At 36.9% G+C, this 25,850-nt stretch overlaps 3 protein-coding genes across 6 annotated transcripts in view; 1 reads left to right on the forward strand and 2 right to left on the reverse strand.

Annotated features, from left to right (window-relative positions):
- Nucleotides 1-6,630, reverse strand: cdkn2aip (CDKN2A interacting protein). Of its 2 annotated transcripts, XM_051899347.1 has the most exons (5): nt 6,483-6,619; nt 6,334-6,396; nt 5,745-5,991; nt 4,586-4,707; nt 1-1,560 (listed from the first exon to the last, which is right to left on the reverse strand). In XM_051899347.1, the coding sequence occupies exons 2-5, from the start codon at nt 6,374-6,376 to the stop codon at nt 989-991; spliced, it is 984 nt and encodes a 327-aa protein (XP_051755307.1). In that variant the 5' UTR covers nt 6,377-6,396; nt 6,483-6,619; the 3' UTR covers nt 1-988. The 2 variants fall into 2 exon arrangements, with proteins under 2 accessions (XP_051755307.1, XP_051755308.1); XM_051899348.1 differs by lacking the exon at nt 6,334-6,396 and having other exon boundaries at nt 6,483-6,630.
- On the forward strand, nt 6,618-16,339 carry tubgcp4 (tubulin, gamma complex associated protein 4). The gene is made up of 18 exons (XM_051899346.1): nt 6,618-6,805; nt 7,166-7,294; nt 7,377-7,499; nt 7,592-7,645; nt 8,285-8,341; nt 8,440-8,519; nt 8,625-8,826; nt 12,059-12,224; nt 12,310-12,434; nt 13,407-13,457; nt 13,538-13,643; nt 13,741-13,848; nt 13,939-14,083; nt 14,173-14,350; nt 14,879-15,013; nt 15,096-15,212; nt 15,839-15,978; nt 16,054-16,339. The coding sequence occupies exons 1-18, from the start codon at nt 6,728-6,730 to the stop codon at nt 16,064-16,066; spliced, it is 2,007 nt and encodes a 668-aa protein (XP_051755306.1). The 5' UTR covers nt 6,618-6,727; the 3' UTR covers nt 16,067-16,339.
- Nucleotides 16,335-25,850, reverse strand: part of tp53bp1 (tumor protein p53 binding protein, 1) — a 22,317-nt gene continuing 12,801 nt past the window's right edge. For 2 of the 3 annotated variants that reach the window (XM_051899344.1, XM_051899343.1), the window contains exons 18-29: nt 25,718-25,777; nt 25,399-25,548; nt 22,974-23,200; nt 22,557-22,703; nt 21,875-22,260; nt 20,372-20,563; nt 19,988-20,170; nt 19,214-19,402; nt 18,328-18,422; nt 18,026-18,222; nt 17,232-17,368; nt 16,335-16,622 (exon numbers count right to left, since the gene is read on the reverse strand). In XM_051899344.1, coding sequence (XP_051755304.1) covers nt 16,441-16,622; nt 17,232-17,368; nt 18,026-18,222; nt 18,328-18,422; nt 19,214-19,402; nt 19,988-20,170; nt 20,372-20,563; nt 21,875-22,260; nt 22,557-22,703; nt 22,974-23,200; nt 25,399-25,548; nt 25,718-25,777 — 2,145 coding nt within the window. In that variant the 3' untranslated portion in view covers nt 16,335-16,440. The remainder of the gene's footprint in view (nt 16,623-17,231; nt 17,369-18,025; nt 18,223-18,327; nt 18,423-19,213; nt 19,403-19,987; nt 20,171-20,371; nt 20,564-21,874; nt 22,261-22,556; nt 22,704-22,973; nt 23,201-25,398; nt 25,549-25,717; nt 25,778-25,850) is intronic. The other variant, XM_051899345.1, reaches the window with a different exon arrangement.

Consider the following 25,850-nt stretch of genomic DNA (forward strand, 5'->3'; position numbering starts at 1 on the left):
CTTGGAGCCATAATGAATTTTATTTTGATAAGATAGTGAGCACTAAGAATTTTTATTTTTAAAATGTCACTACAAAACAAAAAACAGAGGGATAGAAGGAACATATGAACCCCAGTATGAACACTGGACCCCAGTTAAACCTCAAGTATACTTACTAGTTTATGAGACTAAGATACATTAAACCAAACATTTACACTTTATTGATAATTCTGCTTCAACAAGCCTTCAACATTCAACATGGCGGTTTTTATTTGACATTCAAAAAATCTGCCCAAAGGTCCACAACAACAGCAACAACGTTACCATACTTTGTCACAGTGTATGACCAAGAAAGTGGTTAAAATGTTTAATAAATAAAAATTGTCCAATATACATGTGAAGCAGGGGGAAAATATAGTGTCACGAAATCTAGATATCAAGCTAACAATAAGATTTTTTATTATTGTTTTAACGATCTTAAATCAGTTTAACCATCGACTGTTCAAATGTTGTTAACATTCATGAATTAATTCAGGATTTATTCTTTTATTTTAATATTATTCTTTTGAATATTGGACATGGACAAATCCAATCACTGTCAACTGCAAACTGTATATCCTCAATGTAATGTTTCAGAAATAAATAAAACAAAAGTTATTGACATTTTTACTAATTAAAATAGCAGCTTTTTAAACTGCCAACATATTTCATAGGTCAGACAGATCTACAACTGCAGTTATGAATGTTCAAAAACATGAAAATCTAAATCATCTCAACTTCACAACCACAAACCATAAACAAGACTCTAAAGCAAAAGAGTAAGCCTTTCACAAGCCACAAAACTGACTGGCACTCGTTTTTTAGATACCTTTTACAAACAACTAAATAAACCTACCGGTCCTTCTGAATGACCATAACTGAAAACCGAACAAATGAAAATCTTTGGAACGGCAGCGAGGAACGTCTTCACGGCTTTATATCTTTTATATCACTGTGGCAGAATGGAGCTCTACTGATCTTCCTGAAAAGGATAGCTGAGAGCTGGAGGGAAAACTTGGCTCCTGGACTGTTCATCCAACAGAACCAAATCGTCGACGTCTCGTCCTCGAAACCTGCGGCGGCAAACTTTCACTGTCACTTTATGCCCTTGAAAAACTTTGAGTGCTTCTTTAGAGGCCATTGCCCTGGCGGCGCAATCATCACGCCCGTAGCCCGTACCAATGTAGACATTGCGGCAGCGCAGTTCACACACCTGGCCTTCTTTTTGGGTACGTACCACAGGCAGGTCAGGAATGTCTTTGAGAGGTACGAACACACAGCTTAGACTGGCCTTGCATGACTCCACACAACTGCGCAAGATTTCGAAGTGTTCCAGGTTGGGGCCAAAGCCGCCAGCAGACACAAGCTTCCAAGCAACTGCCTTGTAGAGTCGATTAAAAAAGGGCTGGTGTTCTGCGGGAGCCCCTGGTGGAGGGCCTGATTTCAGAGTACTGGCAGCTGGACGCCCAACACTCTTCGCATGAGCTTTAACATCTGTCTCATTAGGTTTAGCCTTCTTACCCTGGTAATCAGCATCCAGTGCTGCAAAATACAGAAAAAAAGCTCAGCTATTATACTACTGTTCAAAAGTTTGTGCTCAGTAAGATTTCAATTTTTTTAAAGAAAGTAATACTTTTATTCAGCAAGGACACATTAAATTGATCAAAAGTGCCAACAAAGACATTTATAATGTTACAAAATACTTCTGTTTCAAATAAATGTTGATCTTTTGAACTTTCTATTCATCGAAAAATCCAGATAAACATTTTCCACAAAAAATATTAAGCAGCACAACAGTTTTCAACATTGATAATACTAGTAAATGTTTCTTGAGCAGCAAATCAGCACATTAGAATTTAGATTAGATTTCTGAAGGATCATGTGACACTGAAGACTGGAGTAATTCAGCTTTGATCACAGAAATATATTACATGTTAACATACAGTATCTCACAGAAGTGAGTACACCCCTCACATTTTTGTAAATATTTTATTATATCTTTTCATGTGACAACACTGAAGAAATTACACTTTACTACAAAGTAAAGTAGTGAGTGTACAGCTTGTATAACAATGTAAATTTGCTGTCCCCTCAAAATAACTCAACACACAGCCATTAATGTCTAAACCGCTGGCCACAAAAGTGAGTACACCCCTAAGTGAAAATGTCCAAATTGGGCCCAATTAGCCATTTTCTCTCCCCGGTGTCATGTGACTCGTTAGTGTTACAAGGTCTCAGGTGTGAATGGGGAGCAGGTGTGTTAAATTTGGTGTTATCGCTCTCACTCTCACATACTGGTCACTGGAAGTTCAACATGGCACCTCATGGCAAAGAACTCTCTGAGGATCTGGAAAAAATAATTGTTGCTCTACATAAAGATGGCGTAGGCTATAAGAAGATTGCCAAGACCCTGAAACTGAGCTGCAGCTTGGTGGCCAAGACCATACAGCGGTTTAACAGGTCAGGTTCCACTCAGAACAGGCCTCGCCATGGTCGACCAAAAAAGTTGAGTGCATGTGCTCAGCGTCATATCCAGAGGTTGTGTTTGGGAAATAGACGTATGAGTGCTGCCAGCATTGCTGCAGAGGTTGAAGGGGAGGGGGGTCAGCCTGTCAGTGCTCAGACCATACACCGCACACTGCATCAAATTGGTCTGCATGACTGTCGTCCCAGAAGGAAGCTTCTTCTAAAGATGATGCACAAGAAAGCCCGCAAACAGTTTGCTGAAGACAAGCAGACTAAGGACATTACTGGAACCATGTCCTCTGGTCTGATGAGACCAAGATAAACTTATTTGGTTCAGATGGTGTCAAGCGTGTGTGGCGGCAACCAGGTGAGGAGTACAAAGACAAGTGTGTCTTGCCTACAGTCAAGCATAGTGGTGGGAGTGTCATGGTCTGGGGCTGCATGAGTGCTGCCGGCACTGGGGAGCTACAGTTCATTGAGGGAACCATGAATGCCAACATGTACTGTGACATACTGAAGCAGAGTATGATCCCCTCCCTTCGGAGACTGGGCCGCAGGGCAGTATTCCAACATGATAACAACCCCAAACACACCTCCAAGATGACCACTGACTTGCTAAAGAAGCTGAGGGTACCTAAACCCTATTGAGCATCTGTGGGGCATCCTCAAACAGAAGGTGAAGGAGCGCAAGGTCTCTAACATCCACCAGCTCCGTGATGTCGTCATGGAGGAGTGGAAGAGGACTCCAGTGGCAACCTGTGAAGCTCTGGTGAACTCCATGCCCAAGAGGGTTAAGGCAGTGCTGGAAAATAATGGTGGCCACACAAAATATTGACACTTTGGGCCCAATTTGGACATTTTTACTTAGGGGTGTACTCACTTTTGTGGCCAGCAGTTTAGACATTAATGGCTGTGTGTTGAGTTATTTTGAGGGGACAGCAAATTTACACTGTTATACAAGCTGTACACTCACTACTTTACATTGTAGCAAAGTGTCATTTCTTCAGTGTTGTCACATGAAAAGATATAATAAAATATTTACAAAAATGTGAGGGGTGTACTTACTTCTGTGAGATACTGTATATTCAAATAGAAAACTGTTATTTTTAAAATTGTAATAATATTTCACAATATTATGATTTTTACTGTATTTTTGGTTAGGCAAATGCAGTCTTGGTGAGCAGAAGAGACTTCTTTTAAAAAAAACAACTTATGACTCCAAACCTTTGAAGGTTAATGTACATTAGTTAGTTTTTATTTGCCCCCATAAAAAACACACACGCACGCACGGCCAGAGTATGCCTCTTATCACTCACAATATTGTTTGCCTTATTTAACAATCACTCTTTATAAATACCATCTATACTAGGTGACGTAGTCCCTAGCAATTTACTTGCCATTGTTACCACTATCATTACTGATTTCTTCTGTACTTCGGTAGCATTACCATACCATTAAATAATACAGAATGCCATGACACTTTCAATAAAAGCACCATAAAACATCAGAAGCATTCTGTTGTGGACATTAAAGGATTAAAGGAAGGTAATTTCTTTAAGAATACTCTGTTGTGTCTTCATACTTATATAATCGGTCAGCATGTCCCATTTAAGCTCATGGTCAAGCACTGTACCGAGGTATTTATAATATGGGTCACACTTTATATTAGGTGTCCTTAACTACTATGTACTTGCATCAAAAAAGAAAAAAGTACAATGTACTTATTGTGTTTATGTTGTATTGCAAAACACTTTTGCTGCTATTGAGGTGGGATACGGGTAAGGTTAGGTACCGGTTTAGAGGTAGGTTTAAGGGTGGGTTAAGGGTAGGCTCAATAGTGTAATTATAAATGTAATTACAGAAATTAATTACAGCTGTAACTACATGCAGGTATTGTTTAAAATAAAAGTACGATGTAAAAACATGTCTGTACACAATAAGTGCATTGTATCAAATGATTAAATGTTTAAATGTTGGTACACAGTAGTTAAAGACACCTAATATAAAATAGGACAATAATTTCTAACTGATTATATTGGCTCCTCATTAATTGAGGATTTGATATTAATTCAATGATACACATTAAAGACAGTCCATTTACCTGAAACTGCAGGTCTTTTTGTTTTTCCCATGATTTCATCTCTGGTCTTTCGCTCAGGGGCCTCAATCACAGTGATTCCTTCTGCCATTTCATTTACTTTGTCCATTACAGGCTGTGGATATCTGCATTAGGGTCAATGACAAATAATAGAGCTCTCAATAAAAAGAGGAAAAGGAATCTTTTAAAAATCAAGTTTAAAACACGTGTGACAAGTTATTAGAAATGTATTAGAAGTGTGACATGACTTTCGTTTGGCGGGCATTTTTCAAATATTATTAATACTAATAACAAAAATGCTCCACTAATTTTTTTTTAGATAATAATAAAAGATTATGTCAGACTATTCTTTATTTTCAAGAATGTTATTTTAATCTTCATTACGATATCAGGACAGTTCTTTCACCTTCACATTTTCTATTTTATGTCCCCCAAAAAAACTTTAAAATGAATTTTAATACAGAAAGGTAAAACATGCTTATCACAGAAGAGGTGCTTTTAAAGACATTTTATATAAAGACATTTTATTGTACACTACTGTTCAGAAGTTTGGGGTAAAAAATGATTTTTTAAACCAAAGCTGCATTTATTTGATCAAAAATACAGTAAAAATTTTATGAAATATTAAATTTAAATAAATGAATAATACATTTAAAATAAATTTCTATTTTAATATATTCTAAAATGCAATTTATTCCAGTGATGGCAAAGTTGAATTTCCAGTAGCCATTACTTCTTATTTCCTATTATTATCAATGTTGAAAATGGTTGTGCTGCTTAATATTTTTCTGAAAAAACATGAAAAAAAAGTTCAGGATTCTTTAATGAATATAAATTTCAAAAGAATAGCATTTATTTGAAATAGAAATCTTTTTTGCCATTATAAAGGTCTTTACAGTGTCACTTTTTAAGAATTTTAATGCATCTTTGCGGAATAAAAGTATTAATTTCTTTAAATAAAAACATAAATAAATAAATAAATAAATAGCCTTTCTGAACCCAAACTTTTGGGTAGCATATTTCAGAATACATGAATAAATCTGACAAAATTAGATAAAAGTCACTGACCCATTTAGAACTTAAGTTATACGAAATGCATTAAGTTAATGAAAACAAAAAAACAACCACAAATGAACAAAGTCCATGATAAAATGACAATTACCGACAGCCCAAAAACACGTGGTTGGCCCAAACCATAGACAGAGACAGTAGTCTGTCTAAACTAGGACTTGGGGTCCCAGGTTGGATTGTAGGAAAGGCCTCCATATTGCGCAGGACAAACTCTCTCCTAGCATGCCATTGTTTATTTGTCTCACAGTGTCCTCTTAAAGATTCCACCCAGTTCACCAGGTGTGGATTCTGACTGAGGAACTCAGAGACGATATCTGCTCCTCTCCCCGCCGCCATCACTGAAAACATGCAAAACAATCAAAAGTTAGTTTGAGAAGTTCATAAAAAGCAAGTGTCCCACACAGTTTCAGGCTTGAGGGCTGAGATTCTAGACATGTTTCCCAGCGACAGACAAACAAACAGTTTATCAGTGGTTGGCAAGATATCTAAATCTGCAGACAGGACAGCTCATACATAAACATCAGTATGTATATTTATTTAGGTAAGAATGCTTAGTGTTAAGTCAACAGTAGTTTAAGGCTTGTTTTCATACGTGATTGCACAAATTATTATTTATCAAGTTATCACGATATAATTACCAAAGCATTTTAGTAATGCATTTAAATGACCACTTTGCTCACCCTGTGGGGATTTACATGACTCCAATCTCAACTTCAATTTCATTTCATGAGTCCAAGCAGTCGCTATACAGCCAATCATATATATGAAAAATAATGAAATAGCAAAACACACAAAAAAAGATTATTAAGAGAAAATAAGCACTGTTTACCTCTAAATATATTCTCCGCAGATGAGTTTGAGTCCTCATCAGCTGTATGTAGTAAAACTGTTATGTTAAATGTAATTGTAGAGCAGCTGGCTGAGCACTTCCCCTGTCGCGATCGAGATCTGCGTCATCAACATGCGACGGGTGTTTTGGCGGTGCAAAAATATTAATGATGAGAACGTACAACCTGTATTTTTATTATCGTGTGTTTTATTTGGATAAGCTTTCTGACTAGCAGCGTCGGTAAAATGATCCATGAGTTGCTTCTGGCTCTCAGTGGATATCCTGGGACCATATTCACTTGGAATAAACGGAATGGATTGCAGGTATTTTATGCAGTATTCCGTCAGTGATGCAGCTAATAATATCTCTGTTACAGAATGGATAAATTGCATCATAGCTGTACGGAAACAGGAAAATATTTTTTAATTAACACGCCAGTAGTTTTTGTTTCACATTTATGAATACATTTATAAAATTATCCCTTAATGTGGCATTGCGTTTACATGGTACTTCACAGAATACCATGATAAAATACTCCATAAAAAGGTATTACCATGGTGCATGCCCAAAACATGGTAATACCATGGCATTCTAAAGCACTTCAAAAATACCATGTCCATAAAAACAGCACTCTGTTGGTATGCCAGTATAAAATAAGATGCATCAAGTGTTGTTGATCACAGGTGTCCCAGGACCTTCCATTCCTCCACCCCAGTGAAACCAGTGTCCTCAATCGGCTCTGTAAAATGGGCACTGACTACGTGCGCTTTACAGAATTCATAGAGCAACACACGGGTCATGTCCACCAACAGGTAATCAGAGCATATGCATTCATTTTGTGTTTGACTTGATCAGATCAAGACTGAAGTGTGATTTCTTCTCCATGTTTCACAGGAGCACTACTCGAGCCAGCCGAGTCAGTCTGGGCTTCATGGCATTTATCTGCGTGCGTTCTGCACTGGGCTGAACTCTATGCTGCAGCCCTATCGACAGGCTTTACTGGACCTTGAAAAAGAGGTTGCATATTTGGAGTTTACATTTGAAGTCCTTATGGTGCTTTTATGGCTGTTTGCAGATAATATTAAACAATTTTTTAATTTTTCCTGCAGTTTCTTGGTGATCCACACCTCTCTATTTCTCATGTAAACTACATGCTGGAACAGGTAAAGAGAAAACTTGAATATTTACCTGTAGACCCCATCGCCTGAAATATGTGGAATTATCTTATACTACATTTCAAAAGTTTGGGGTCAGTAAGATTTTTTTTTTTATATACTAGTATTTAAAGAAATTAATACTTTAAATCCATACTTTTACATTAATCATAAGTGACTGTAGACATTTATAATGTTACAAAAAAAATCTGTTTCAAATAAATGCTGTTAGTTTGAATCAAAAATCCTGGGAAAAATGTATCACGGTTTCCACAAAAATATTAAACAAAACTATTTTCATCATTGATGATAATAGGAAATGTTTCTTGAGCAGCAAATCAGCATATTAGAATGATTTCTAAAGGATCATGTCACACTGAAGACTGGAGTAATGATGCTGAAAATTCAACTTTGCCATCAAAGTAATAATATTTCACAAGATTACTATTTTTATTGTATTTTTGATCAAATAAAAGTAGTTTTTGTGAGCATAAGATATTTTAAAAATCTACCTAACCCCAAACCTTTGACCAGTATATTTTACATTATTTTAAAAAATAATAGATTTAAATTAAATCAAAATAAGTCCCAGATTTGTAATATGGACACTGAGTATATGTCTAACTTTCAGTTTATTCTGTTGTTCAGTTTCAGCTTCTCTTCCCATCTGTGATGGTTGTTGTGGAGACCATGAAGTCTCAGAAGGTTGGTAACTTGATGGGTGCCACCTGTTTGTGTAAATGATTAGAAGAGTGCATGGTTGAAAATAATAACCTTCTGAAACTTTCTTCTTGTTTCAACAGATTCATGGCTGCCAGATCCTAGAGACTGTGTACAAGCACAGCTGTGGAGGACTGCCTCCTGTCAGGATGGCCTTAGAGAAGTAAGCTCTCAAAAACCCTGCTAAAAACCCCTAATGCACGTGGCGTTTGAACGTAAGACAGAGAATTCTATTTTTACTCCTCTAATGGTAGTGTCTGTTTTGCAGGATTCTTGCAGTGTGCCATGGCGTGATGTATAAGCAGCTGGCTGCGTGGATGCTGCACGGGTTGCTGCTGGATCAGAGTGAGGAGTTTTTTGTCAAGCAGGGCCCCAGTGCTGGCGGAGCCACAGCTGCACAGGAGGAAGAAGAGGAGGACCTGGGTATCGGAGGGCTGAGTGGAAAACAGCTCCGTGAGCTGCAGGATTTGGTGAGCAATTAAATACCTGAACAGCACTTCCTGAGATTATGTGATTCAGGCTGGGTCATGTGTCTGATTTCTTAGCCTCTAAATGTGACCCTGGACCACAAAACCAGTCATAAGGGTACATTTTTTGAAATTGAGATTTATATATCATCTGAAAGGACAATATTTGGCTGAGATAAAACTATTTGAAAATCTGGAATCTGAGGGTGCAAAAAAATCTAAATATTGAGAAAATCGCCTTTAAAGTTGTCCAAATGAAGTCCTTAGCAAGGACTTCTCACAAAACTCACAAGACACCACTCACAAAAATACATTTTTGATATATTTACGGTAGGAAATTCACAAAATATCTTCATGGAACATGATCTTTACTTAACATCCTAATGATTTTTGGCATAAAAGAAAAATTGATAATTTACAATGTATTGTTGGCTATTGCTAAAAATATACCCTGCTACTTATGACTGGTTTTGTGGTCCAGGGTCACAAATGTAAACTTCCATATAGATGTACGCAAGGAGGTCCAGGGCTCAACAATTTTTTTTTAGCCCAATAGTTCAGTTTTTTTTTTTTTTTTTTTTTTTTTTTACTTGCCCTGAGAATATTTTCAATGGCCGCACCACAAACAATAAATTCTTTTCGAAATAATATTTGTATTTATTTTTTATCGTTTTTATTAATTTAAATATATAATGTCATGTAAAAGTTTTCTTTACAGAAATATTTTTTACACACAAAAAAGATGGAAAATTATACAGCCATAATCCAACTCCAGTTTTCAAGGCCTAAAAATGTATGAAATACTTGATGGGGTGGCCTAGCAAAACATCTACTGATCAGTTTTTATCTTAGCAATGTGTATATATATATATATATATATATATATATATATATGTGTGTGACCCGTCCTGGCGACATGAGTCGGAATGCGCTAATTACGAGCTACAGGCAAAACAAGTGAAAAATGTCAATTTTGGTCAAATTTGAGGTTTTCACAAAAATGAGTTCATTAAGCCCTCGCCTAGCGATCCCAATGCTCCAAATAGCAATTAAACATCTAAAAGTATCTTTATTTGTACGTTTTCTGAGAGGAGTACCTTTCCTTTGACCATGAAAAATGCTGTTTTTCTCTGCTCGCTTCTCGACAACTGGCGCTTCCCCTCAGCACAAGTTTGGTATCGTTGTAAAGCGCAGCATTCCAACTTTGTGAATATTCATAGCGAATTCTCGATAGCATGAGCCTGAACCAATGAAATGTAAATTTTCAAACTCATGCTGACGTAAACAAAACGATCTTACTCGCTCTGACTGACAGATCCGAAGAGCGTGCACAAAGACGCCTCAGACAGCGCGCAATCCCGATTATACATATATACACAGAATTACATTATTTCAAAAAAATCTGTCTTGGCGAGTATTCATGCAAACATTATCTGTTTATGTTTGGTTAACTGTTGGGGGGAAAACATCTGATGTGTAACATTATATTAGATCCGTTTGCTACAGTAGGTCTTAATATATAGGCTGTCTGTTTCATTAATGTTAATCAAACAATTGTGGAATCATGGGAAAAGTTGAAAAAAAATATATATATATATATATATATATATATATATAATATCAATAACTCATTTTTGAAAATTTGCTCATTGCGACTCATTTTGCCAGCACGGGTCACATATTACTATTTAATATTTCATATTAAATAAATTACAACCATAATTACAAAAAAGCAGGCATTTTGTAAAATGACCACAGACTGTTGAGCAGCTGTCTTTTATCAGGTGAGATAAAATTCCACTTGCAAAACAGCAGCAATTAGTATCCCTAACTCCCAAACAATTAAAACGTGTAATTAAAAGGAAAGGTGACACAGAGGTTAACAAGTTTTTTGGAGTGTTGCAGCCATCAAAATCAAAATTTATATTTACAAAAATACAATTAATTTGGTCAGTGAAAACACTGAACATTTTTCTTTGTACTTTTTTTTCAGTTAAATAAAGGTTAAAGAGAATTAACAAATCATAGATTCTTGATTTTATTGCATTTTACAAAATGTCCCAACTTTTCTGGAATTTGAGATATAATATTAATAAATACTTATTTTAATTATTTAATTTTCAATTTTAATTTAAAATTACAGTAACACTTTACAAAAAGGTTCCGTTTGTTAACATTAGTTAACTATATTAGTTAACATGACAATGAATACTACGTTTATTAATTTTAGTTTATTTTAATATCAACATTTACTACTACATAATAAAAATCAAAAGCTGTATCTGTTCATATTATTTATAATGAACCTGAGCTAACATGAACTAACAATGAACTAACTTTAACAAAGATAAATACTGTATGTTATGATCCCCTATTCAAATTCATCAAAAGAAGGTGCAAGCAACATAAAAAGGACATATGAAACCAAAATGTGATGTTTAAATATTTATTAGAAAAACAAAATTAACAAATGCAAAAGAAATCAAGTATCATAACGGAGAAACAAATGAAAATAATTCTAAATAGTTTCACAACAAAGAACGAACCAAAAACAAATAACAATATTTGAAAGTTCCAACTTAACAGAGGCAACCAATATTAACAATAAATCAACAAAAAAACTTGAAAAAGGAATGCAAATAAAAGCTTGTTTGCTGGTGAATATTTCCTCTGCCCTACCATGCTCCGCTTCAGCGCCATTTATACTCAATCAAGAAGCGCAGGCAATGAGACTTAGGTGCACAAGGGCGGACCTAAACAAACACACACTCAGACAGAGAGTTAAAACAGGTGTCATGACATCACATGCAAAAAGAGAAGCACACCCGAGGCACAGACCGTAACACTAACAAATGTATTACTCATAGTTAGTAAATGTTAGTTAATGCATTAACCAAAGTTAACTAATGGAACCTTATGTAAAGTGTTACCACTTTTATTTTTATATATATATATATATATATATATATATATATATATATATATATATATATATATATATATATATATAAAAAAAATTTCTATTACAAAAAAGGAAAATAATTAATAAATATAATAATAATAATAATAATAAAACATTATTTAGCATTATTTAACAATCTTTTTCAGCCAAACTGGGTCTGCTTGTACATGATTCCAAATTTGGCAGTTTTTTACTGGCTGTGATTTATTATAACATTTTATACATTTTCTGGAATTTCTGCCTTCTGTTCATTCTGTTCATGTCCTGCTGTAGAGACTGATTGAGGAAGAGAACATGCTCGCACCTTCACTGCAGCAGTTCTCCTTGCGTGTGGAGATGCTTCCCTCATACATCCCTGTTCGAGTAGCTGAAAAAATCCTCTTTGTTGGGGAGTCAGTGCAAATGTTTGAAAATCACAACCAGAGCCCATCCCGAGCTGGTGAGTGAATGAGAATTTTGCGTCTGTTTTTCGGGTGTGTTTGTGATGGTTTGTTTCGTAACGCTGCCCTCATGTGGTTGCTCAGGGTCTATACTGAAGCATCAGGAGGACATGTTTGCAGCAGAGCTCCACAGACTCAAACAGCAACCTCTCTTTAGTCTGGTGGACTTTGAGAATCTTGTGGATGGCATTCGGAGCACAGTTGCTGAGGTTGGTCCAGTAACTAATTTGATATACAAAGGTGAATCCCACGAAACATGTCTATTACATCTCTGGGTCGTATTCAACCCATAATCAAGAGATAAATGAAGCCTATTTTTAAGCCATTCATATTTTTGACATTGTGACATTATTTTCATAAGAACCCCCCATTCTTATAGAGTGCTACAGTCGGGTTGCGGAAGTAAATACTGTTTATTCTCTCCATAGGGGAATTGATTTTTAACAATAACTTATAAAGCTTTAAAGACAGACCTACTGTTGTTACTAGGTTGTTAATCGGTGGTATTTACTTTTATTTTTAAAATAATCATGTGTAATAGCAGAATTCCTGGTGAAAAACTACATTACCATTATGCTGTACAGAAAATTACACAAATCAGAGTGGAAAAAAGCAACATTGTGCCAAAAGAGCTCTTTAGCACCGCCCACTCCCATGAAACATGATTGAGTCTGCCTTCATACACTCTCAAAATACTTAAATATTTGTATTTATATGCATATTTTGAAAAAAAAAAAAAAAAAAAGGAGAAAATGGAGAAATATAAAACTACTATATATATATATATATATATATATCAAATCAAAATTTTTAAATGAGTAGTTTTATATTTCTCCATTGTTTTTAATTCGATTATGCTGTTTGCAATGCTTCATGGGATTGTAGTTCTTTCCCTCACTAAAGCTGTTAAGTATACAGTCAAGAACCTTTGTATTTCTGTCTGATTTTCAAATACTTCTTTGCTTCAAATCAGTTTTGCTTCACCTCATAGCTGATTGGTTTAGTTCATGACATTTTAACATTGTGATTTCACGCTTGGAAAACTCATGGAAACTTGTATACAAAATGTACCTTTTTTCAAGGTGAAATATGAGCATATTTTCATGAAATTCACCCACACTAATAGCTCTACCAAAATATCAGCAGGTGCCCAGATGAAATTGTGTTTGTCTTTCTTGCAGCACTTATGGACTTTGATGGTAGAGGAATCTGATCTTTTGGGGCAGCTTAAGGTAAATAGAGAAATTTGTTGATGGTACACTTTTGCTGGTGCACTTTTGCTTTCGCAATGAATGATTTGTTGTTGTTTTAGATCATAAAGGACTTTTACTTGTTGGGACGAGGTGAACTGTACCAGGTCTTTATTGACCTTGCTCAACATATGCTGAAAACCCCACCATCTGCCGTTACTGAACATGGTATTATGTTTTTCATAAAAAGCATGAAATCAAATCACCCTCTTTAAATTCTTTCATCCTCTTCATTATTCCTCTGAATATGCTATATTTGTTTCAGATGTCAATGTGGCATTTCAGCAAGCAGCTCATAAAGTGCTGCTAGATGATGACAATCTTTTGCCCCTCCTGCATCTCACCATTGACTACCAAGGGAAAGAAAGCAAAGGTATTGTCTACTGACTAGCATGTTTAGCCCTCGCCAAACCCTGTCTTGGCATATCAAATACTTTACATCATTGGATAATTGTGCTTGCAGAGGCTTCTGGGAATCGAGAGGGCACCACTCCTCCACAGGAGAGTTCTCCTCGTGAGGCTCCGCCCACTGGCTGGGCAGCATTGGGATTGGCTTACAAGGTTCAATGGCCCCTACATATTCTTTTCACCCCTGCTGTGTTGGAGAAGTAGGCCATTGTTTCATATTAGCCATTTAATATTATTCCATTAATCAACAGTATGAACACCACAGCAGTTAACCCTTGCTTCACTTCAGGTATAATGTAGTGTTTCGTTACCTGCTGAGTGTGCGTCGTGTCCAGTCCGAGCTGCAGCACTGCTGGGCCTTACAGATGCAGCGAAAACATCTTAAATCAAACCAGACGGATGCAGTTAAATGGAGACTTCGCAACCATATGGCCTTCCTAGTGGACAACCTTCAGTATTACCTTCAGGTTACAACTTCAGTCATCTCTTTGGCTGTGTCCCGATTTGCATCCTACACACTGTTAAAAGTATTTTGCTGGTGATGTGAAAATGCATGCACTGTTAAAAGGTTTGGGGTCGATAAATTAGGTAATGTTTTTGAAAGAAGTCTGTTAGGCTGCATTTATTTGATATACAAAATTACAGTAAAACATGTTTAATGTTGTGAAATAGTATTACAGAATATAATTTATTCCTGTGATGCAAAGCTGAATTTTCAGCATCATTACTCCAGTCTTCAGTGTCACATGATCCTTCAGAAATCATTCTAATATACTGATTTGCTGCTCAAGAAACATTTCTTATTTTTATCAATGATGAAAAAATTTGTGCTGCTTATAAAAGAACAGCATTTATTTGAAATCGATCCATTTTAGAGAAAGTGTAATATCTGGTCACCAAATATTTTCATCATACTTATACATACTAATCTTGCATACTGTTTGGGTTTTAATATGGAATAGAATTATTTTGGCCTTTCTTGCATTGTTCTTTAGGTGGACGTTTTGGAGTCTCAGTTTTCACAGCTCTTACAACAGATCAACTCCACACGAGACTTTGAGAGCATTCGATTGGCCCATGACCATTTCCTCAGCAATCTTCTTGCACAGTCTTTCATATTGCTCAAGCCTGTGAGTGTCCAGAACAAACCTCTGTGTATCCCAGATTCTGTGTTCTGCTTTTGGTTAAATATTCATTTTATTTCTCTCCCAGGTTTTTCACTGTTTGAATGAAATTCTGGACCTGTGTCACAACTTTTGTTCCCTGGTCAGTCAGAATCTTGGGCCTCTGGATGAAAGAGGAACAGCCCAGCTAGATATTCTTGTGAAGGTAGCTTTTGTGAATCGATTTTTAAATTATTCCTAATGCAAGATTGTATTGATGGAAGAAAATTTCTGCCACATAAGAAAAAAAAAAAAGTTATGCTTTGGTAAATCATGACCAAAAAAAAAAAATTGAGATAAAGTCAATTATCACAAAGTTGAAATAAGATACTAAGTGAAAAAGTTACTAAGTCACTTATGACATTATTAAAAATCTAAATTTTGACTTTACATTTTTATCTTATTACTTGAAAGGCCAAAATTAATTATGACAAAAAAAACCTTAGGTCATAATTATAATTTACCGAAAACAACATCTTATGTGGCAGAAATGGTCTTTCATAAATACGATCTTGCATTTGGAATAATTTCATAATCTTCCAAACTCAAGACTTTATGACTGGTTTTACAGACAAGGCTTAAGATAGTCCCAGACTAAAAAGCATGTTTGGGTTGTTTGAACTGAAAGCAACTTGCACTGACATATCTTACAATATGTCCGTGCCATTGTTTTGTCTCAAGATTCACACCAGTATGTTTTTTTTTTCTTTTTCTTTTTTTTTTTCTAAGGCATGTTTGTAAAAGCAGGCAGAAATGAGCTTTAATAGTCATTACTGTACTTTTACTTTACAGGGATTTAGTCGTCAGTCATTCTTGCTCTTCAAGATTCTTTCCAGCGTGCGTAACCACCAGATAAACTCTGACTTGGCACAACTGCTGTTACGACTTGACTACAACAAATACTACACACAGGCAGGAGGCACGCTAGGAAGGTAGGCATGAGTGATGTAGTGCTTTAGTAAGCTGATTAATGCAAAAATGTAACATGTTGCTTTGTTGTCCTACAGTTTTGGGCTATAAAACGGAGCCTGAAGATCTCAGAAGCAAACCTCACACAACGGTGCATTTCAGCTTAAAACATGCCTACTACAATACTTTTGTTGATTTGTACATTAAATTAATATACGATAGGTGCTCTTGTCAATGTCAGTGCTTGTGTCCTGCTTTTTCTGCACTATCAACTATCCTGTGCTATTTTACAAAAGTAAAACTATTCCTTGAACGTGAACACTTAATCTGTAAATACAATGTGCTTTGTAATCTGTTATGAAATAAAACGGACAAGTGAAACAATCACGATTTCTTTATTTAATAAAAACTATGTACAGTAAAATGCATGCACTAAAACAGAGGACATTTAAAAGACACGTGAGAAGACACCAGAGGACGGTGGTTTACGTAGATGGGTTGTGACAGAATTCAGAATTGCTGTCATAGCTGAGGCACTTTCCACAGATCAAGCTCTGAATCAGCCACTCCAGAGAGACAACAGGCATGTCCGGGGCCACATGTTTCAGTTCCTCAGAAGGACATGCAGATGCCGTCACTGCCAGGTCAAGTTTCATGTTTGAAATGTCTGTTGACAAAATGACAAAATTGACATCACGTTATTCTGTGTTTTGTCTAATCACTTTGCCGCCAGCTTTTTTGTGCATACTTAAAGGTACACTATGTAACTTTTGTTCAATTTATATAATGAGAGTACATTGCTGGTGCAGAGTCTGCTCTTTTGGTCACGGCATGCCATTTTGCATGGTCAAGTACACTGTTCGCCAAATTACACCCAAACAGTGCGCTCCTGCAAAATGGTATGCCATGATCTGAAGAGCAGGCTCTGCACTAGCAGAAAATACGTTAAGATGAAGAAGAATACAATGAGCGAGTACATCATGAATCCATCTTTCAAACCATGTTTTTGTCTTGTCCTGAATCACTACGGTATGCCTACAATAAGTGTCTATATTCAGACTATTTTAGACCTGGTGGGACAACAACCAATGTAGAGTAGCCCTGTAGTACCTGGGTGACTTGAGACACAGAGACAGAGAGAAGTAGGTCCAGCTACAGTGCTCTTCCACGAGATGCATGCAGTTTTGTCTATTAACCACTAGTGCGCCAAAAGTTACATAGTGTACATTTAAAGCTCTCTACAGTTTGCTAATGAACTAAAGGTACTGTTACCCACCAGACATGTCTTCGTTTTCTTTATGGTGATGAACTTTTGCTGCACCACCCATGGAAAGCAAAGAGGTCCACAAATCCACACGATCTTCTGATATCAGCATCACCTTCAGCGCTTTAAAAGGGTTACAACGAGGATGCCTGAGGACAGAACACAAGAAAACATTTATTCACGAAAGAAAATGAAAGCACCTAAGGCTTTGTTCAGACAGGCAGTAAAAAATATGCTTTTTTGTTGTATTCAGCAAAAAAAAAAAAAAAAAAAAAGCATCTGAATTTTACAAACCCAATCCAAATCGAGTCTATATGTATTAAAAAAATATATATATATATATTTATAAACCTTTCTCACACTCCAAGCAAAATATATACACATAGAAGTGCAATAATAGATAAAAGAAAATCAAACAATTACACATCCAGATCAATACAGAGAAATAAACAAGTCCATGAATCCCTATAACTGAGTTTAAAAGATTTTTAAAGTTTTTAATGATATTTTGAGTTTGAGATGATCATTTCATGAAACCATAATCTGGGGCTGTCAAAGGGTTGTGGTTTAAAATGTAATTATAATGCCTTTTTTGAAAAAGCAATTCAGTCTGAATTCGATTAGATTTCCAGTCAATTTTTCCCATCATTTAGGACATGTTCAGTCATACACAAAGGGCAGTACTGTCTACAGCTGTGTACGAATTAACTTATTTACACTATTTATTTAATGCTGTGCAGTGTGAACAAAGCCCAAGTTATATTAGATTAGAAAATGAGTCATATCCAAACAAGACAAGCTCTTACCACTCCACAATGTGCCCCTCTGGCCCCAGACCAGCAGGAAGTAGGTAGTTCCTATAGTTGAGCAGCTTCTTCTCCTGGCAGCAGTCCCTCACCCACATCTGAGACACACAGGGAACTCCACCTGCCACACACAGCAGGTACTTCCTGGTCCGACAGTGCTGGTCGGCAATCAGCAAGCTCTGATAGGCTGCTTTACACTGGCAACGCAGAAAGCACACATACATAAAACATGCACACACAGCAAAAAGTATGTTGTGCAGCTCTTGCAGGAGAGAGAGGAGTTGTTTTGAATATGAGCTTACCTGTTCTTCATTAAAGTCAAGCAGGATCATTCCTCCTCCTGCCTCCAGCTGTCTCACTGTATAGAGCTTGTTATATGGGGCTCTCTGCACACTCTCTACCAAGAGACAAACTACATCATCACAGTCCAATACAAAAAAAGAAAGATTCTGGACTAGACCAGGGTGATGATACAGCTATATATAGAGAGCTGTACATAAAATATTACAATCCACATAACATATGGGAGACATATCAGTTCAATAGAGGACAAATTGTTGGTGTGCATTTATATATAGACTACGTTTATATACACACAACCAAGTTTTCTCCAATCTTCAGTTCAAAAAAGCAGCATTTATTTGAAATAGAAATCTTTTGTAACATTATAAATGTATTTACACTTTTGATCAAATTAATTTATCCCTGCTGAATAAAAGTATACATTTCTTTCCAAAAAACTAAATTTCTGGGTGTCTTTTTGACCCCAAACTTTTGAATGGTAGTGTATGAACGTACTGCAAATTCTAGTTAAAAATAATCAAGCCATTTTTTCCACATTCCATAATAAACAGTAATGTCTTAAAATCATTAGCTACAAGCGACACTTTTTGTTCAGAATGATTTCATTGATGAATCCGAACATAGTGTTTACATGAATGCTAAATAAAGCGATCAAGTTGATGTGCGTGTTTATGTCACAAGTTTCAAATTGGACGTGGTTACATGTGACTTCTTCCCCCACCGACTCTGCTACAAGTCCAATTACAATCGGATTATCAGGGTCCATGTCAAAGCATCTACTGCTCCATGTTGTATGATGTTTAACTTTAAATCACCAGCAAAATAATAGAGCCTTAAAAACATTGAACGCTCAAAATATGCAGTCTTTATTTGTTCTACCCTCACCTTCATCCTCATCGCTGGTCTGGTGGTTTGAGTCCCTGTCGCTTTCAGAGGATGTCGTCAGCATGAAGACAAATCCCATGAAGAGAGAGGAGTTTTCAGGCAGAGGTCCATGTGTCGCCACCAGGTCATTGGGGTCAGGGGGCAGGTCTGCGCCACTCCCAGATGTGTTACAAGCAGCAAGACGCTGCCCTGTTAAAGTGAAACAAAAAAATAAATAAATAGGTAAGAAACAACCTAAACAGTACTTTGAACCTGACTGTTGAGACTGGCTGTGCAACAAAGAGCCCATAAAGGATAATGAACTGTGAGGAATTAAAAACAGACACCACTCCCATCTCCCACTCCCATGTTGAGTGCTCACCCACACAAAAGAAAAAAAGTATGTTATGCCACATACCAGTTGCTGTTTAGACCTGGAGATCTGCACTTCATTAAACATCAAAAACAGTATTTGATCACACCTTCATGTGGTTTATCAGATGTTTTATATTGTAAAACCAGTCGGTTACATACAAAAACGAGAACACTGAAGAGAAAGGCACTCATATGGTTTGTCATTCATGTGTTTGAGTTCATTTAAAAATACATTTACTGATAATATAAAACATATTTCATAGACATTAAAATGAATAAAATATTGCTAAAACCCATAACAGTAAAAGTCCAAATTATGCAATAAAATCAGGCATATAATATAACATTCTGCTAAAATGGAGCAAATGATTTGCTTCATATTGTTGAATTAATAAAGTCTGTCTACAAGGGGCACCGTACCCACTCTGGCCCCTCCCCCCCTGCGTCCTCTCTTCGCAGGAGTCCTTTCGTCCTCTGTGCCACTGATGAGCTTTCGTTTCCCAGAAGGCCCTGGGTTTCTCGGGCTGTTGCTGGAGCTGCGGGTAGGGGTCCCTGGTCCACTCAAGTTCCCTCTGCGTCTCCTCTTTCCTTCTACCAAGTTATCTGAGGACAAAATGAAGCATTGACAGCAAATGTGACAAAACTGGTGCGGTTTCAACTTGTGCTACAAAAACATTTAGCAGTAGGCATACCAAAAAGGTTTGGTAAGTTTGGCTAGTTAGCATGGATGTGTAAGTAAATTGCAGGAATTTCATTATATTATAATAGATGTTTGTTTCCAGAACAGTCCAGCAGAAAACTCACCAAGGCTGATATCAGATGCCATGGTTTGGGGTGTAGACGGTTCGTAGGGCCCCAGTCCATACTGCTCCCTCAGACGGTTGCCTTGCTCCATGCTGAGAATCACAGATGTTCTGCTGTACCACTTACTCTGACCATCTTTCTCCACACAGTAAAGGAACTCAGAGTCTTGAGTCTTATGACCTTTCACCAAACCTGATCAGAGACAGAGTAAAGCACAGAAAAATTAAAGATTAAGAAGAGGTGCGATTCTTCACTTCACTTCAATCTTTCACAGATTTGATTACGATTTAGAGGGCAACGATTTGATTATAAAGTGATTATCGATGCATCACGATCAATGCATCTTTTCTTCCAATTCTTTTAATAATAAATTATTATATTAATAATCACAAGTTATTTTTGTTATTAAAAATAAGAACAAAGATGCAAATAACAAACAGTAGAACAAATATAAGAAACAAATGAAGTTACCAGGTGCTTTACATTTTTTCATTTTATATCCATTTAACAAACGCATTTAAAAATACAGAAATTGAATCAAATGTAAAAAGTCACTGCATAGTCTTTAGTGTATTAATTATAAATAAACTGATTATTAAAGCCACAAAGTTATTCAGTCAAGAGCAGTCAGTGATTCCCTCTTTTCTTTTGTTGTTTGATTAACATTAATGACATAGACAGCAGCAGGTTTCTTATATTAAGACCTAATGCACAGATCTAATTTAATGTTACACATCAGATTTCCCCCCCAACTGTTTACTTAAGACATAACCAACAATGTTTATGTGAATACTCATTTGTATATTTGACCATTCAAGGTCAATATGCTGTGAAAGACAATTTTCGCACACATCCGAATTGCGCACACAGAAAGCAGCGTCTCAGACAGCATGCGAGTACTAAATTGAGTTCTCCTTCACGTCTTCTTGCACTTGAACGGACAAATTCACACAAAATTATGTCAACATGCCTGTTTTGGCGAGCATCTTAGTAAACATAGTTGGTTATGTCTCAAGTGTACGTAAACAGTCAAGACAGACAACGCATGTATATCAGACAGAAAAAAAAAAAAAATTACTCACTGCTCTTGACTGAATAACTTTTGTTACTTAAATAAGGATTCATCTATATTTAATTTACACAGTGAAGACTATGCAGTGTTATTTTACATTTGTTTACTTTATTCAATTTCTGTACCTGAAAACTATTCTTAGTTCCACCTGAAAAACCCGAAAAGCATTGTTTATTTCATTTGTATCTTTGCTCTATTGTATATATTTGCTATTGCTTGTAGTTCGATTATTTGTTCTTATTATCTTTATTTTTATTTGACAAAAGTCCTTTTTTCCCCTGAACCTAGCACATACTGAACCGTATCAAAACCGTGACCTAAAACCATGATACAAACTGAACTGTGAGTAATTTGAACTTTTACATGCCTAGTATATGAATACATCATGGTATAAATGTAATGGTTCATAATAGTTTTTTAGTCCTGCTTACCTATATTGAAGTACTCCTCTTCTGTCAAGGCAGTGACCTCCGTCTCCAGAGGAATGGGGTCGCAGAGCAAGATGTCCTTTCCTTGTACTTCACACTCCTGGTTGTCATCGAATAGAAGGCGGAAACGGTTCTCTCCAAGGTCTCGAGTAATACTCCCAGAATAGAAATAAGAGTTGGATGACCACTTGGCCAGCACACGCAACCCAACAAAACTGGACCCAGTGCTGTTATCCGGGGAAGTGGTGTTAAGAGAATCAGAGCGGCTTGTAGCACTGGGCTCTACCGGGCTGCCTGGCGCTTGGGCATGTCTTTGGGCAAAGGGCTCCTCTTCTGAAGATGATGTACCCTGGACATGGGCACCACCTCTCTGCCCTGTCCTGCCACCTCTAAGAGTCAATATTAGCAGTGGATGGAGAGAGCAATAAAAAGAGAAGATTGTGACACCATGAGCATCGCAACAACCATTAAATATACAAACTAACAGAGAGCTTATCCATGATCCACAAAGGAGAGCTGAGGTAATACTACTATAATACTACTGAGACATTTTGGGGGAAAAAAAGAGCAAGAGTCATGCAAGATGATTAAAAACAGTAGTTTTATGAAGTGCCTATAAATTAGTGGCTAACTGTGGGTACAAAAAGTGTCTTAGACCCTGCCAGCCTACCCAGGAGCACCTCACCTGGACAGCGGGCCGCGGGAAGGAGGCCTTCCTCGCCGGGCACGGCCACGGGGGCTCAGCTGGGTGGTGACCCGAGACCCCCGTGCATCCGTCACCACTGACCCCACCACCACAGTGTGGGTCCTCGGCTGCTGCCGCCCGCCCCACCTGGGGTTCAAACACACACAAGGAGAGGATGCGCTCAGATGAAACGCCCTCAACCAAATGTGTATGGGAGCAGCAGCCATGAGGGGATACTAATATCATACTGTGTCTAATAACGAGAAGGTGAAAACATGCTTGAAGGAAGCATTTTGACAATCAAACGCATGCAAGACATTCTACACAACTACTGCCCTACAAGTGTGACCGTTTCCGAGACTCGTGTGTTAACCGCAGAGTGTTAGTAAAGGAAACGGAAACAGAACAACTTCTTACCGGCCAGATTTGGCCCCTCGGCTGGCAGGCATGAGGAAATCTGGCATTCTGATGGGGCCCAGGCCCAGGCCCCCGCTGCTTGTCCCACTGGAGCTGTGGTGTGATGGGGCCTTTGAGGAGAGTGAACTGACATCAGCCAGGTCTCCTGATGTCATGGAGCTTCCTGTGCGGGATGGGGAGATGTCATTATCTATGACGCAGCGGTCCACCACAGGTTCCTCTGACTCCTTAGAGAAAACATACAGTAGTGGTTAGTTTAACAGCTTAAAATGTCCTTAAGACATTTGACAATGTTTTTTTTTTTTACATGCAAGTCATTCATAGGACTGAGACTGAGAACCAATCATTGAAGGCACGCTCAGTAATATTTTTCTCATTAAAAAACATTTACCACTAAAGAAATAAAAAGTAATTCTTAAATATGTTTAATATCAAGACTCCAGCCATATCAGTAGCTTCCTAAAATCAGATTTATTTTACATGCAGCAGGGGCCGGAATCACGAAACATTACGAATAAAACTATTCTTAACTGCTATTTTCTTATTATTTTAAAACTTAAGAATTAGAGCTGCATGATTAATCATTAAAAGATTGCAATTTCAATTTAAACACCCACGCAATCTCATTCCTTAACCTTTTAGTAAACCTTTGACAAAATCACAGCAGAACATTCAGATTTACGTTAGTGCAGCCACTAACCCAGAGAAAGCAAATATCATGTAAATGTATGAAACAGCTTCACAAATAGTATTTTTAACCACACAGTATCGTTACTTCTGTGTTACAAATATTTATATTATCACAGAAAAAGTGGGATAAATAGTTCGATATAAACACTGATGTCTATGAAAATGATCAAATTAGAGCAGATCACTTTTTAAAGGAACACTCCACTTTTTTTGAAAATAGGCTCATTTTCCAACTCCCCTAGAGTTAAACAGTTGAGTTTTACCGTTTTTGAATCCATCCATTCGATTCCATTCTCCGGGTCTGGCGGTACCACTTTTAGCATAGCTTAGCATAGTTCATTGAATCTGATTAGACCGTTAGCATCTCGCTCAAAAATGACCAAAGAGTTTCGATATTTTTCCTGTTTAAAACTTGACTCTTCTGTAGTTACATTGTGTACTAAGACCGACGGAAAATGAAAAATTGCGATTTTTCTAGGCCGATATGGCTAGGAACTATACTCTCATTCCGGCGTAATAATCAAGGAACTTTTCTGCCGTACCATGGGTGCAGCAAAGTTGACGCTTGACGCTTCAAATAACAATTGTATCGATCACATCGTTACGCCACTAGGTGGCAAAAAGTACTACTATACAGTAGGCGAAAAACAGTATGTGACAAAACGAGTATGTCCGAATTCACAGTACTCATAAAAGAGTAGGCGAAAAGTACTCGGATGACATGTTACTTCCGCCAAGATTATGAAATGGGCATACGATGGACACTTTACTATCCCATTAGGCCACAGGAGAGGATTTATGAACAGCAGTGGAGCAACGCAACTGACTCTGGTAGGTCACATGATAATGACAACAAGGCAAATTTAGTACAGATTACATTCATACTACACATGTTCATAATATATAGAAGATAGTTTTTAACAGTCGTGAAGTAAGTATTTAAAATAAATACCTACTCAAGAGTATGCGATCTTGGACGCAGCCATTCCAGAGATTTGTTCAAAAACGCTGATTCATCCAGTAATGAAACAAGTGAAGTCTTAATGAGCGAGTCATTGAATCATTCATTCAAACCGTTTTTTAAATAAGTCATTCAGATTAATAAAACCTTTTAAATGTAAGATTCATAATCTTCTTAAGTTTTTATCTTTAGAACAATATTACAACATGACACTACCTACAAATATATAGTACTGCTAGGATGTGCACGAGTACTTGGAAATTAAAACCAATGATCACAAACAGTGATTGGTCATTATTATGCGTGACGTAACTTTTTACTGAGCACTTAGCAAATAGAGCACACATACACAGGATGCCTTTCCTCTAGTAACACACACATACAGATACAGGATGCATTCACTCAATCAACACAACAGAGCACTCAATGGTAAGACAGGATCTTTAAAAATAACTAATTAAAATACAGACAGGCACATTAAAAAAAATTTAACAGCAAGCGCTGGACTCCCACCAAGCTGGAAATAGTGTGTACACTCATTATCATTATTATAGTAAACTTAAAAAAAATAACCAAATTTTCATAAGAAAATATTTGAGAATCTTTAAAATTTTTCAAGAATTGTACTTAGGAACATTCTTACAAACTCCAAACACTACCCAGTAACCTCCCTATTATCAGAAACTTTTGCTCATGGAATAAATTAATCATGCCTGAACCAAAACTATTTTTACTATCAGTTCAGTTTTAACCAAGGCAACGCATCTATCTTACCTGGGTAACCTTGCGGTCAACTTCTCTGCCATCTTCATAGTAGACATCTGTAATGATGCGAGTGACCGTTGTTCGAACTTCCTGAATGGTGCGAATATGTCTGCGCAAAGCTGGACCAGGCTGGGTTCTGGTGGGTGTGCTTGGTTCTCCCTATAAGAGTGAGATCAAATTTAAAGAGACATAAAAAAAAAAAAAAGATACATCCTTTTATATTTAATAATACTAAATAACACTGGATTGCTTGCCACAGCTATTCTTTCTTTGTAATGCCTAACATGTTTACAAAAAGTCATTATATCCATATAGTGAAGACTTTTACCCTTCCAGACAGGTTATGTGGTCCAGACAAATCAAAACTAGTCTGCTGAGACACAGCTTTCTGACAAACCAAAAGAGACAAAGGGGGAAAATAAAACATATGGCACATGTTAAAGCACTTTATCATTACATTT

The sequence above is a fragment of the Ctenopharyngodon idella genome, chromosome 7 (genome assembly GCF_019924925.1).
Source record: "Ctenopharyngodon idella isolate HZGC_01 chromosome 7, HZGC01, whole genome shotgun sequence".
Taxonomy (NCBI): Eukaryota; Metazoa; Chordata; class Actinopteri; order Cypriniformes; family Xenocyprididae; genus Ctenopharyngodon; species Ctenopharyngodon idella.

Excerpts from the sequence above, each read along its gene's own strand:
- cdkn2aip (XM_051899347.1), bottom strand. The coding sequence starts at position 6,376 with ATGAAATTGAAGTTGAGATTGGAGTCATGTAAATCCCCACAGG. Across the intron at positions 5,992-6,333 it reads GTCATGTAAATCCCCACAGG|TGATGGCGGCGGGGAGAGGA; the intron begins GTGAGCAAAGTG and ends GCATGTTTTCAG. Across the intron at positions 1,561-4,585 it reads AAAAAGACCTGCAGTTTCAG|CACTGGATGCTGATTACCAG; the intron begins GTAAATGGACTG and ends TGTATTTTGCAG.
- tubgcp4 (XM_051899346.1), top strand. The coding sequence starts at position 6,728 with ATGATCCATGAGTTGCTTCTGGCTCTCAGTGGATATCCTGGGACCATA. Across the intron at positions 6,806-7,165 it reads ATAAACGGAATGGATTGCAG|GTGTCCCAGGACCTTCCATT; the intron begins GTATTTTATGCA and ends TGTTGATCACAG. Across the intron at positions 8,342-8,439 it reads AGACCATGAAGTCTCAGAAG|ATTCATGGCTGCCAGATCCT; the intron begins GTTGGTAACTTG and ends TTGTTTCAACAG.